Source organism: Lolium rigidum, chromosome 7 (genome assembly GCF_022539505.1).
Source record: "Lolium rigidum isolate FL_2022 chromosome 7, APGP_CSIRO_Lrig_0.1, whole genome shotgun sequence".
NCBI lineage: Eukaryota > Viridiplantae > Streptophyta > Magnoliopsida > Poales > Poaceae > Lolium > Lolium rigidum.
Genome location: NC_061514.1, coordinates 260,746,218 through 260,760,671, shown reverse-complemented (window position 1 = coordinate 260,760,671; position 14,454 = coordinate 260,746,218). Strand labels below are relative to the sequence as shown.

The 14,454-nt window shown below is 42.9% G+C and overlaps 1 protein-coding gene across 1 annotated transcript; it reads left to right on the top strand.

Annotated features, from left to right (window-relative positions):
* Positions 1-4,118: 4,118 nt before the first annotated feature.
* LOC124670936 (glutamate receptor 2.8-like) lies at positions 4,119-12,417 on the top strand. Its single transcript, XM_047207392.1, has 5 exons — positions 4,119-4,401; positions 10,331-10,836; positions 10,956-11,262; positions 11,372-11,787; positions 11,899-12,417. The coding sequence occupies exons 1-5, from the start codon at positions 4,119-4,121 to the stop codon at positions 12,415-12,417; spliced, it is 2,031 nt and encodes a 676-aa protein (XP_047063348.1).
* The last annotated feature ends 2,037 nt before the right edge of the window (positions 12,418-14,454 follow it).

Sequence of the window (14,454 nt, the reverse complement as noted above, 5' to 3'; positions counted from 1 at the left end):
AAACATTGAGTTAGATGAACTGTTTCGGTTATTCAATCAAGACGCCCTCGACAAAGCTGTCATCGGTTGCTACTGCTCGTAAGTGATTTATTTGTGTAATTAAGTTTGTAGCTCATTCATTTGCACTAACAATTATCCTCATTATATTCTTTGTGTACGCTATACATTTAATTATGCAGAATGAAGAAGCTGGAATACAAAAGAGGCAAGCTCCTACCGCTGGGGTTCATAGACCCAAACACAGTTCATGAAGTTACGGTTCAAGACTTCGCCAAGGACACAGAGGACAACATCGTAATGTTTTTAGAGAAGCAAGCAGACAAAGAGGATATATTCTTTTCCTACAACTTCAAGTGAGTGTTATATATAACATACATTATGCTTGTGCGCCTTCCACTTTATTCTCGTAATCATTGAGCTATGCTTGTGCAGATTCCACTTTATTCTCCTAATCATTGATCTTCCCCTTGGAGTCGTAAAAGTCATGGACTCGAAACGTAAAGAATATGCGGAATGGGCGGACATGGCTGCCATCCTCCGGAGGTAGTTTCAATCAATTTCGTATTGGCATCTTCATCCGTTCTAATTCGAAGATATCATCAACTAATCAATTACTCATTTACTCATTATTTTTTGCCGGGCAGGGCTTAGAAACGGTTCATCAATACTGTTCCGGGTAAATGGAAACCGGAGCTTACATTTGAAGATTACCCTGTAAGTAGTACTATATATATAGCTATGTCCGTGAAACTTTATATATGATATTTACTTTCAATACGATGCTTGATTATTAGTTTGATCGAACTATTTTTTCGTAAAGTGTATGAGGCAGGAACCAGGGAATAACTTATGTGGATACTACGTCCGCACCTTCATGCGTGACATGGCCTGTCCCAAGGGTGGGGATGCCCGTATACACCACACTCGTGTACGATAACAAAATTTCACAATTAATCTTAATTAGTACCATCTATTGTATTGAGTTCCATTCATATATTGATCTCCCTTTTTAAATATAGATGACACGCCTGCGGAACACTCTCATAACGGAGGATCAAATAAAAGCAATTCAAGAGGAAATCGCGGGATTCTTTATTACCGAGGCCCTTACCCCAGGTGGAGAGCTCTATCGGCGGATCGTGACGGGGGATGAAATCCGTCGAGGAGATGTTGTATTGTAAATATGCATGCATTACGTGTACTGTTGACGATGTCGTGTACTGTTGACGATGTCTATATATATTCATGACGATTTTTTGTGGGTTCTTGAATGATATATATGCATTGCTGAAACTCTGCCGCGGCAGAGAAACGCCCTGTTTCTCTGCCGCGGCAGAGAAACGCTGGTACAGCCTATACCTGTGCCGCAGCAGAGAAATAGCAATTCTCTGCCGCGGCAGAGGAACCTAGGCCCGGTTCGTACCACGAACCGGGACCAAAGGCCTTCCACCGCGAGCTCCCTGGCCGCACCACGTGTCGAGGCCTTTAGGCCCGGTTAATCTTTGAACCGGGACTAAAGGGTACCCCTTTAGTCCCGCCTAATTGGTCCCGGTTCGGGAACCGGGTCTGAAGGCCCAAATGGACCGGGCCTACTGCCCCTTTTTCTACTAGTGTGTGCGCCAAATTTCACATGCGCCGGTAGTACTTGAGTAGCACCGGCATACCAATATTAGATGCGCCGACGGTAATATAGTGCCGGCGGACCACTTTTTAAACGTGTCGGCAGTAGCTTGGGGTTTATAAGACTTATCTAGGGGTGTGAAATGTACAAAATTCCCGATAGACCTTCCATGGCAACACACAGTTGCGAGTTCACGAACACTTTCATGTCTTGGATTTGCAGAGCTATGACGTCAGCCTCGACTGGCTTGCAAAGCACAACCTGATGATTACACGTTGAGATCAGCAATGGATCGCAATTGAACATAAGGGACAGCTAAGTATGCTGCGGTGTTGGCGAATAAGGAGCCACACACGTCCTGCTGGAGTTGCACCTTGTCCAGGAAACTGGAACAGCTGAAGAAGCTCCACTACCTCCGAAAATACAAGCAATCACTGACATGTTTTTTTTAAGTGGGGTCAAAATATTTGCCACCATTCATTAATTAAGAAGAAGTGTCTTGACAAGACAAAGTTTCGAACCAAAAAAAAGTCATAAGGGATTATTCTCACGTTATTACAAAACTCAAACACTTCGCGCCATGGCTACCCAAAGTTTAGCCTCGGCTTTAATGCTGTCGACAAGGATGGAAGGGAGGGGGACTTGTGGTTGAAAACCCTAGCATTTTTCTCCTTCCGAATAGTCCAAGTAACAAGCATGGTTATAGTGGCCATAGCCTTCCGGTTTGCCATGGCATTCTTCAACATCTTTGCCCACCACCCGCAAGGGTGAGATCATCCGTCCACTCATTAGTGTGAATGGAGGGGATGCCAATCCAAGCCTTCACCATTCCCCAAAGATGCTTGGTGTAGAGACAATGGGAATGAAGGTGAGCCGTCGTCTCTTGAGATTGGTTGTAAAGCGGCCAAAGCCCGCAACTGGTCCTACCCCTTCACTCAAGACGATCCGCCATCCAAATCCTATTTTGAAGGGTCAACCAAGCAAAAAAAACTTAATCTTTGGGGAGCCCGAGTCTTCCACACAAGTTTGTTCATGTTTGCAGCCGCGGCACCGAAAAATTATGCGTTGTATGCCGCGGTAGAGGAGTATTCACCGTTGGTAGTGGTGTCCCAAGTGATGGCATCATCAACATGCTCATCGAGTTGGATGCCTTGAAGTTGCGTCCAAAGCCAGATATACTCATGTACATGCTGAACGGTGAGGCTGGTGTCCATCAGTCCATCTTAATTTTTGCCATCCAAGTGTTGCCAAGCAAGGCTTGATTGGCCTTTCTTTCGTATGGATGCCTCGTAGATGAGCGGCGCAATGTCTTTAGGCTTCGTACCATTAAGCCACGAAGAGTCCCAAAAGTGACAACCTCCCATTTCCGATGGTAATAGTAGTGGAAGCATTGAAAAAGATCCTTTGTTCACTCCTTTGTTCAAGACACCCGTTGGGCTACCGCCTCGCTGACAGTATGATCACCAAATTCCACTCATTCTTGGAGCGGGGCCGGTCTTGATTCGTCCTTGCCGTGTGCGGTGTGCCCCCCAAGCTGAAGACAGAGATCAAACGCCAGATTCAAGAACTGTTGAAACAAGGCGTAATCACGCACAGCAACAGTCCCTTCGCCTCGCACGTCTTGCTCGTTGGCAAGGACGACTTCACGTGGCGCTTGGTGACCGATTACCGGCAGTTGAACACGCTCACCATCAAAGGGATGTAACCTCTCCCAGAATCGACCATTGTGAAGAAGAAAAGCCATGGTTTCAGCAGCAGCGACGATGGCTAAGCGGCGACAGAAAGGAGGTGCATATCGATCGGAGTTGGGGAGAACCAGAAGTGCGCACAAGGAAGAAGACATCGATTTTTTTGCAGGGAGCGAAGCAGAGTCCTCCGTGCGGGTCAGGTTGCCACGTACTGTTGCAGGGGTGTCGGGTGCAGTTTGTCGTAGTACTTACATCACTGGTCCATACGGTTATAGCCGGCTCAGACGATGTGCCTTATGTTGTAATAGTAGAGTATTTTTTTCGATTTCCAAATCTTATCTCGCCAGAGCTGGTCTTGTTACCTTTTCTTCCATTTTCACGACGTAAACTATGCATTGGGTCTTCCAGACAGTACAAGAGTTTTTTTGTTTTTTCTGAAACAGACAATACAAGAGTTTGTTTTTTTAGGAAAACAAAAACAGTCTACACTAATCGTTAAAGTTCTGCGAAGCTGCTAGTCGGCAGTCAATTCTGGCAAGTCTGCATCGAGGATGCGTCATGCATGTACGCATAACTGCGCTGCCCAACTGTCATTCGTCGATGGGTCGATCGCTAGCAAGCTCTCGGAACGTGCGCGTACATAGGAACATCCGATTTTCATGAGCTTTTCTTTCGAGATCTACGTAATGCATCTCCCTCCAGCATACTTACAACCAAGTATATGTATATATGTTTGTCAGGTATAGACTTAAGCCGGCTAGTTAAAGATCAGTAACTTGTATAGCTTGCGAGGATACAGCCACACGCACATGGAGTGGACAACAAGGCGCTTGCTTGTGTTCCTCTCTTCACTCACGCTTTGGAGCATCTCCGTCGATGTTTGTTCGCCAGCCGCGGCGGGGCCTATGCTTGCGCCGGCGCCGGCGCCGATGCTGGTCGGCGTGGTGCTGGACCTGACGAGCGACGTGGGGAAGAAGACTCGCGCCTGCATTTCCAAGGCGTTGGACGACTTCGACGCCGCGCACGGCGCCGCTCGGGTGGAGCTTCGCGTGATCGATTCGCGCGGGGATCTCGCCGTGGCAGCGCACGCTGGTAAGTGGTAAACATTCAAACTTCGAAGAGCTCAGTTTCAACATGTCATAAAACTTCAAACATTATGAGTCGAATTATCATGAGATGGGGTGGTCCACCCCGGGTGGACGCACGAAGAGCCACAACCCGCGACGTTCATACATTCAAAGTCTCTGGGACAAATAGCCACTCACTCCCACGGCGTGACAGCTTGACAAATTTGATATTTTTATAAAGAAGGAATATATTATAGGGAAATTCAATTCAGCTCACTAGTGGAGACAGGCCCTTCTGTTTCGGCCCGTAACGGGCTTTAGCCCATGTTGACCAACCGGAACTAGCCAGGCGGGAGTAAAGGGGTCGGCCTGATTAGCAGCCGGGACAAATGGCTCTCCACGTGGCTGCGGTACAGAGTTTAGGCTAGAGGACATTTAGTCTCGGCTCGTAAACCAAGACTAATTATTATTTTCCGAAATTGTTTTTCATTTTTATAATTTCTTTTTCCTTTTATTTTAATTGTTTAACTCGTTACTCTCTCACTTACCATTTTTAATACTAATTACACTTAATTTTTAGTCTAATTCTAGACTTGATCACATCTCGGTCGGTCACCCATCATCACACTACTCCACCCTTAGCACGCTTAACTCCTCGGTTTTTTCCTGTTGTGCTCCCGCGAATGTGATTGTGACTTGTTGTAAATACTACCATATCTATTAACTATTATACCATTGTGTCCCATTTCTGCATTTTTTGAAACCAAAAACAATTATGTAAGTAAACAATAAGGAATAAGATAATAATATTGAATTCCAATGAAAATAAAATTAGTAATAAAACTAATTTTATTATTATTATCAAATAATATATGCATTATTCATATAATATGGCCAAATAATATATGCATTATTATTCAAAAAATATGAGGAATTTGAATATGAAATCATTTTGTTTTTTATTTATTTTTATTATTATTATCAAATAATATTTTCATTATTCATATATTATGGCATAATTAATATCTTTGAATCTGGAAACCACAATTGGACAAGTAATATATGCATTATTATTAGAAAAATGTGAGAAATTCGAATATGAAATAATTTTGTTTTCATTCATTTATTATTATTATTATCAAATCATATATGCATTATTCATATAATATGGCCAAATAATTAATATATTTAAATCTGTAAACCACAATTAGACAAATAATATATGCATGACTACTAGAAAATGTGAGGAATTTGAATATCATATTTTAAAGTGCCGACAAATTTTTTAAAAAAAACTCTATAGTTACATCTCCATAATATATTTTCGTTCGTTAAGTTTCACGAAAAAACTAATTTTTAGGTGATCTATGTAAAAAAGAGAAAATATATCTTGTAAAAAGCATTATTTTTAGCACTGAGTTTTATCTTTTTTACACATGTCACATGAGAAGTCGATTTTTATGAAACAACTTTGTGAGCGTGTAACACGTGAAAATGTATGTACGAATTTTCCGTTTCAATTTTCTTGAAATTCAAAATGTATGTAAGATGCATTTTAAAATAGAGGGAGCATATGCTCCCATGTTCCAAAACACCAATCCCCTTACTTAATATTAAGATCATACCAATTACACACAGCTACTGTAACAACATAATATCTAGAGCAAGTCTAGACATATAGGATGCACATAGCCAAGAAAGCCAAAGAAAAAAACACCAAAGCAATCTGAGAATCTCAGCAACAAAAACACCACCAGTGGTGATGGCACCTAGAATTTGAAAAAAGGTTCTCCAAAACGACGCCTCCAATAAGCTAACAATGCATAGACACCGCCATCATCCAATGGTCAGATCCTGGGATTCACCGTCCTAAATTTCCACACAATGTTTTCACCAAAGAAACCACTATGAAGCTGTTATTGCGAGGTACAACCAATTAAGATCAAACCCAGTTAAGCTCAACCCTAGGGCTCTTGCCTCGGAAATTGAGATATGGAGTTCAAAGACCACCTCCAAGAACAAAGTCTGTCAGGGTCACCGCCACTTGTCGACAACACTGCAGCAAAACGCCGATCGCCACATCTGGTGTCAGACCGCACCCACGGCGTGCATGCACGTCTACGAAGCCTAAAAGTTGGCCACATCGGATCTTCAAAACTGAGACTATGTTGCACATTGGTGGAGGACCACCTCTTCCTTGAACAACCATGTCTGCCTCGCTAGCATCATCCTGCAACAACGGCACCTCAGTGACGAGAAGCAAAATGGTGTTGCAGCAGACAGTTCCCATGATGAACACGCACACGGCGTGAACTCAAGCACGAAGTAATCCATGGCATGTTCGCATAGAAGGTAGGTCGCGAGTAAGGCCTTGATTTGTGACGAGATCTGAATGATCTGGCCACCAGAGGAGATGCCACACCGTGAGGGTCAAATGACATAGAGTTCATACAAAAGACACAAAATAAGATAAATATGTGAGATCACGCATCGCGTTCTCAGATGATCATTTACTTATTCTTGTACCAACCCCTTTGAATTGGGTATATGATGCTCAAGTCGTTCATCATGATCTGCTTCTCCTCGGCGATCAATTTTGCATCTACTTTGATAGCTCTTGACCAGGCATTGGCCTCTTCATATTAAAGAGCTCTTCGTTGTACCTTAAGGGTCTCTTTTGTTGGTCAAGAAAGCTTAGCATTTGTTCCTCTTTCTTCCGGTGTATCCTCACATCCCTCTTGGCATTTACATGTTCCTTATTGGCGGTAAACCCCTTAAACATCGCATCCACACTTTAGAACTTGCTTGGAAATTTTTTTGCCCCTTGGCTGAACCGCACGACCCACTATGCTTGGGCTGCCCTCTTCAAGATCAATGACCGATGAATCATTGCCACGTTTCTTTGGGCCTTCTAGACTTTTCTTGTATGAAACATAGATTGTTTCACACTTGGGATATTCTTTGATCTTCTTCCAACAATGTCTCAACATGAACGGTTTGTTCTCATAGAACTCCTTGATTTAATCCAAAGCTCAGAGAACCTACACATATGGATGAAAATTCAATAGGCTACGGGTAACATATAGAAGGTGTATTCACATAACACTTATATTAGATGAGGTTTTTTGCATGCAAATGCCACTCACAGGCAGGTCCTTCACATGTTCGTATGCACCACAAAACCTAGTGCACTCCGCTTGTATAAATGTCTACCTCTTTTGAAGAGAGACATCATATCCGATCACTCTCAAAACTGTATGGCGAGAATTTCCTATGCTTATGAAAGTACTTGCTGACCCTCCTCCAATACCTCCTTTTTGCTTGACACCGCAAATTGGATCTTGTCCAATGTCCATCCAAGCATCATAGAGCAACTTCTCCTCCCGATCATGTATGCTAGGTCCTCTGGCGTTTCCTTTTCTTTTGTCGTGGCTTGTCTGTCGATCTCATCCACAAACAATGGCTCTCCATCAATATAGAGCTCATGATGTTGAACCTCTTATTAATTATCTTGTTCATTGTCCATAAGGTGGTTGTCCTATGCTTGCACATTACACACCATATTGACATGCGAATGGATAGAGAAATGAAAGGTTGCAACCATACCAGGCTGAACGGTGTTAGTCTGGAATTTCGACGAATAGTTTGTGGGGCGCATGAGTGTTGGCGGTGGAGAGTACTAGTTGCCTCTAGATATGCTTCGGCGCTGAGTCACCAACGACATGAGTGTGGGTTATGTCAAGGATAGAAATTATGGGGCCGTTTGGCATGGATGTGATCTTTGGCGACCTAGAACTGTAGCTGCCGAGCTGGGATGACACAAGGACATGTTGTACACTACAAGGCGGCTCCCCGAGAGAGTTGGCAAAGGTCGTGCACTCACGGATTAGACCGAGCCTGTCGAAGAGGCGCTGATGGTGTGGGCCATGGTGGCAGTTGTTGTGGATATACTTTATGGGTATAGACGTGACAATGTTAAATGCTAGCGAACGTAGGTGGCCCACAAGAGGCGTGGATGTAAAATCCCACCAGAGTTACCCTTCCGCTGGAGCCCAAGACGGAACAGCCAACCGTCTAGGATTAGCCCAAGACAAAGCTGGAAGGTGTTTGGGGTCACAAGACTTGAAGGACATGTATGCCGCCTTGGGACTCCATGACCTAGTCAGATAGGACTTTCTTTGTAAACCCTACCCTCGGTATAGTATATAAGATGTCCTTTAGGTAGCATAAAGGGATGACTCAATCTCACCATTGTAAACCCGACACATTATTGCCAAATATTGAATTATAGGAGGAGTATGAAGGAAATATGCCCTAGAGGCAATAATAAGTTGTATTATCCTATATTTCTTGATTCATAATTAAGTTCATATCTTTTACTATAATTCGTATTAATCCCGATCAGGGCTGGCCCATAGGCCGGGGCAACGGGACGACCGTCTTGGGCCCCTGGCAAGTAGGGGACCCATGTCCATGGAGTTCTTCTATACGTGTAATAATATGTTTCTGCATTAGGCCCAAGAAATCCACGATAGAGCCCACAATCAGGCCGTGCAAAGGTAAACCCCACCAAACTGCTAACTAGCAGCCCGTTTTCCATATCCTCACAAAAAATCGTGTTCCTCTCGTCCTGTCCTTGCCTAAATTCCCAACCCTCAAAAACAGTGACACCGCTCTAGTGTCTCCTCGATTCCAAGGGTACGACTAGCTTTTACTGGAGACAAACAACTTAATCTCATTCCCTAACCCCGTCTCTCTTTCCATTCTCCCCATTGGCAAGATGTTTGAGAGATGGTATGTATTCGTCCTTGCCGCAATCATGTGCATAGTGAAAAGTTGATTCAGTTTAGCTGTGGTCTTAGATCGTTCTTGCTGAATGATAGAGTAATATCCAGTTCTTTTGTTTGTTGTATTCTAGACCTCAGGTTTGACATCTGTGTGTCTCATAAAGGCGGAATATTCATTCAGTGGGAGGCGACGTTCCCGTCGACAGCGAGGCGTCTGTGGTGACTTCGTCAATTTCAAGATCCAATCCGCCGGCTCGGTCTTCCGGAGGTGCTCATAGGGGTAGGGTGTGCGTGTGTGCGTTCATAGGGGTGAGTGTATGCGCGTGTATGTGAGCGCCTGCGTTTGTACTGTGTTTCTCAAAAAAAAAATAAGAAAAGGACATATGAACTTGTAGAATCCCGGAAGGATCAATTGATAAATATTAGAAGCAGAAGTTCTTCTATGGGTGACAAATAAACTCCAAGGAGTAATCAACTTGAAAGCGTATTTGTTATGTAGAGTGTCGAAGAAATTAATGGTCTCACTTGCCAAAAATGCGCATATGAAAACGATCTTTTGTAGAACTATACATATTCCTTACTTGCATGCTATTGTTCTCTTGATCGGTACAAATAAATAGTTGTGATGTAAATTTTAGATTTTGGAATTCATCACTCTATACTATAATAAAGTGAGCATAGATTTTTATTTTGAAATATAAATATTTGAGGTGTATTTGTCTCAACAAAGGCCTTGTTGTCTTGTTCGCCCCTGGGCCCTGAATAAGTGTGCACCGGCCGTGCTTTCGATCAGAGCTACCACCGAGATGCTTTTCGCCCCACCAACTTCATTTGTTCTTTTTTTTTTTGGGAATATCTTCATTTGTTCTTGCAAAATCATTTGCAGTTTTTATCTATCTAGACGTGAATATTATTTTTGCGAACTTTTTTCCTGGTAACAATATTTCTCTCGGGGGAGTGGTAGTTCTGGTTACAATTCAGTTACCGAAAATCCTGGCCGAGAAAAAAGTTCCTGCTAATGCACTTCACACCTCTTGTCCCGCAATTTCATCTGTAGCTTGAGTGCACAATCTAACAGTTAGACACATTTATTTCATTACTTGGCCAATAGTTGCTTAGATCATGCTATTTACTTGGCTAGTTCTGTGATGCGTATGTGATTTGCAGCCGGGGACCTGATAAGAAATGATCAAGTGCAAGCCATGATATGGGGGCCACAGACACCAAGCAAAGCTGATCAAGTCGCGCACCTAGGCCACTCCAACAACATTCCGGTTCTCTCCTTCTCCGACATTTCCCCAACGTCGTGTGCTTTCAGGCTAGAAGATCCTCTAACAGTTTCTGGAGGCCATGCCAAGGTTGGCTTTACCCTTGGAAGTGACAGTATAGCCTTTCTTACCCCGACGACCGATAAAAGAAACGGCATAAAACTAGATACAATAAGAACAAGCGAGGATTGCCAAGGTCCATATATGAAGATTGGTGTACCACTGAAACATGGTTTTAAAGAATTTGTTCAAGCTACTGATCCGAATCCCATGAACCATAATTTCACTGGCTACAGCATTGATATCTTCAAGGCTGCTATGAGGGACGTGAATCCTAGTCCGTGCTATCAATTTTGGCTTTTTCAGGGTACTTATGATGAGCTAGTTGGCAACGTGTCTTCAGGGGTGAGGCTTGATCCTACACACTTCCAGCTCATCCTTTCACGAGAATTGGTTGGTTAGCATTTTCATTTCTGATACTTGTATACATTTTAACGTGTGCAAAAAAATGTGTGGAAAATCAGGTGTATGATGGTGCCGTAGGTGATGTGACGATAACTGCGAAACGAGTCGCTGCCACAGACTTCACGGTGCCATACACACAGTCTGGTGTGTCTATGCTCGTGCTCGTCAAGTATGAATCGCATACATGGACATTTCTAAAACCACTGAGTTTGGAACTTTGGATTGCAACCGTAGTCTTCATCATCTATACTGGATTTGTTGTGTGCATCATTGAACTGCAAGGAAATCCGGAGTACCAAGGATCAATTTCGAGACAGTGCAGCAATGCCCTGTACTTCGTTTTCTCGACTTTGACGTTTTCACATGGTAATCACCTCAAACTTAAACTATTGGCTCGCCAGTATCTTGATGCCTCGCCAGTATCTTGATAGGTTTCTTCTAAAATAACGTGACCTATTGGTTATTTCATTCACAGGCCAAGGTATTCGAAGCCCTTTGTCAAAAATTGTTGTGGTTGTATGGTGCTTTGTAGTGTTGATTCTGGTAACAAGCTACACGGCAAGTTTGTCATCCATGATGACCGTGAAAAGACTTATTCCTCAGGTGACAGATCTGGACCAGCTCCAGCGTGACGGCGACTTTATAGGATACCAAGATGATTCTTTTGTGCGGTCTTTCTTGATAGCTCATCATAATATCAGCGAAAGTAAATTAATGAAATACACGACGAAAGAAGAGTATGCTGCTGCTTTGAGGAAGGGGTCAAAGAATGGAGGGGTGTCGGCCATCGTCGATGAAATTCCCTATTTAACTTCTTTCCTCTCTGACGGTCGGAACAAAAATGAATTTATGATGCTCGGGTGCATATACAAGACTCCTGGGTTTGGTTTTGTAAGCTTCTCAACCTAATGCCTTTGCATATTCATTATTTTTCGCTTTAGTGCTATATATATGTTGCATTTTCGAAATACCTATTAACATCATGTTTTTTTTTACCGCTAGGCTTTTCGTCTAGGTTCTCCACTCGTGCATGACCTTTCCTCTGCCATCCTCAACCTAGCAGAAGGGACTGGTAGCTCGGCAATAGAAGCGGAATGGTTTGGCACAGCTGCACCGCTAATGGGTTCTGGCACGGTACCTGACACTGATTTTGCGGATCTCACTTTCAGAAGCTTCTCTGGTCTCTTTTTTATCACGGGATCAATTTCAACTCTCATGCTGCTGATAAGCATTGTAAGGTTGGTTCATGCAAAATACACTAGAGTCAGACAAGATGATGTGGAAAGTGTGCCCGGCAGCATTGTCGATGAGACAAGTCCGTTGCAGGATGGCATGGGTGGCAACCCAAGCCCACATCAACAACCACCACATGAAGCCGTCAGTAATGACATCGAGGACGTCCATGTTGATGTTAGTGACGAAAATGCTGGGGGAGGAGAGCCAGGCCCACTGCAACTGAATGACACGCACACTGGCCCGATGCCTGCAGCACACATTCAGATCGACATGAGCAATGTCTGAGATGAAGAGAAGTGCCATATACTCATGCGTACTTCGCTTGACATAAAACTTGTGCTACATTCTCCCTGAACCTTGAACTAGATAGAATATTTTTGGGATGGAGGGAGTGCATACTTCTATGTTTATTGATTGTTTGTTTAGTAGTTTATCAAGCATGTCGCTCGATCGTGCATACTTCTATGTTAAATGGAAGGAACAATCGGTTCGGTTACCTGGTCGGTCTTTTGTCCTACTTGAAAATATCATTGTCGAATTCTGAGAAAAGGCATATACTTACCTATCTCTTCATTTGTTTCAGACCTGAAATGAGAAGCCGTGTCAAAATTAGAGGGAGCCCATTCAACCACGCAGAAGCGGCAGATAGCTCTTGATCCCGAAGAGTTCTTTTTCTTACAGAGACAGCGCTTTATTGATTAAATCACATCAATACGCAGAGTTCCTCGGATGCACTCTGGACCACAATGAAAAACCTCGCTAGAGAAAACACTAAAGCAAGAGTTCTCTGTTGCGTAAGAACTGGAACTAAAAGTAACGGAACTAGTGGCACGTCATTTTCTCATCAGCCAACACGTTGGGCAACCAGCCATCCACCCAATCGATCAGATCAACACAAGTGCCTGGGCGTAACTGCATATATATACTCAAGTCAAAAAAAAACTGCATATATATATTATCAACAACTGACGTGACCTGCTGATATCATTTAAAAACCCAGGCCGCCCTGGCCTCCGGCACATGCCATCAGCTAAAAATATCTCGGTTAAAGCTCTTCTGTTAAGAGAAGATAAAATGGTGCCCCTTTCTTCCAGCAGAACTGTAACCATATACCAACGAAACAGAGAATATGGTCTATCAAATCAATGAGTTTTTCCATTTTTTCTTTAGGCTCGGGATGCATTCTGGTTGCAAAGGATTTGCTCAGTGGCCCAAGATCAAAATAATACTTCGGGGGAAAAAATGCAATGATCTACTACACCCAACTTAATACCAGGCATCATCACAGGTCATCTTTCAATTGGTGTAAAGAAACTAGTAATAACAATCTTTGGAGGCAAACCATGTTTTCTGGAAGACATAGATTTGGTTGATCTACAGGGCAGAAATATACCGGTGCCCAAAATAATGCTAACCGTTGAAACTCTAATCATACAAAGACTTGGCAGATTGGATCCTGGACTTCTTGCTTTTGTCTTTCAGAACCTTCTCCTCCGACATTTCAGTTTTCGAGATAGCCCTGGCAACTGCTTTCATTTTCCTCATATTTTTTGTCCTTTTGATTTGTGCACCCTTTTTTATTTTCCTGGTGAAAGAGAGTGGTCAGGTAAGAACAAGATTCATCATATATTCGTATCAAGAATATACGCCCAGAAAGCAAAAACAGGTAAATGTCATACAAAAGCAAAGCACAAGCGCATATCTAGGTGCCAACATCCAATTTCACTTTTATTAACGAAATGGATCACATCTTTCTGATCTCACATCCCTTAGTGCTAGCTTAGATAAACGTGATGACACTAATTGCTTGAAATTTCCAGAGCATTAGGAAGGTGTAACAACAGTGACATATTTAAGTAGTGTCCAGTTAACTTTTATGTGCATGCAGGAAATGCTATCCCAGAACACATGTGTTGGCAAATTTAATATAGCTGTGACATCAGGTTAGTGAAAAGAATATGTAGCAATTCCAGTTAAGACTTGGATGTTATTACTCTACGAACAGTCCTTAACCAGTGAACAAAAAAAGTATAGTGTGGTAAAACCATAGCTAAAACGCTACTCTGAATTGTCAGGGTCTGCCAGTGAAATGTTTGTTAGACTGTTAAGCTATGAAAGGAAAATACAATTTAATTAACTATGGGTTGATAAATCTCATCAACGCTTGCATAACTTAAATATAAAACGTCAAAGTTCATGAGAAGCTCACAAGATGTTGTGGACTGAATGGGTGGCAAACTTTACAAATATCACAGGCTGGTTTATGATAGAGTGCAGATGTGGCCAGGACAAAGAGGTAACTGGCAATAACTTTCTCCACAA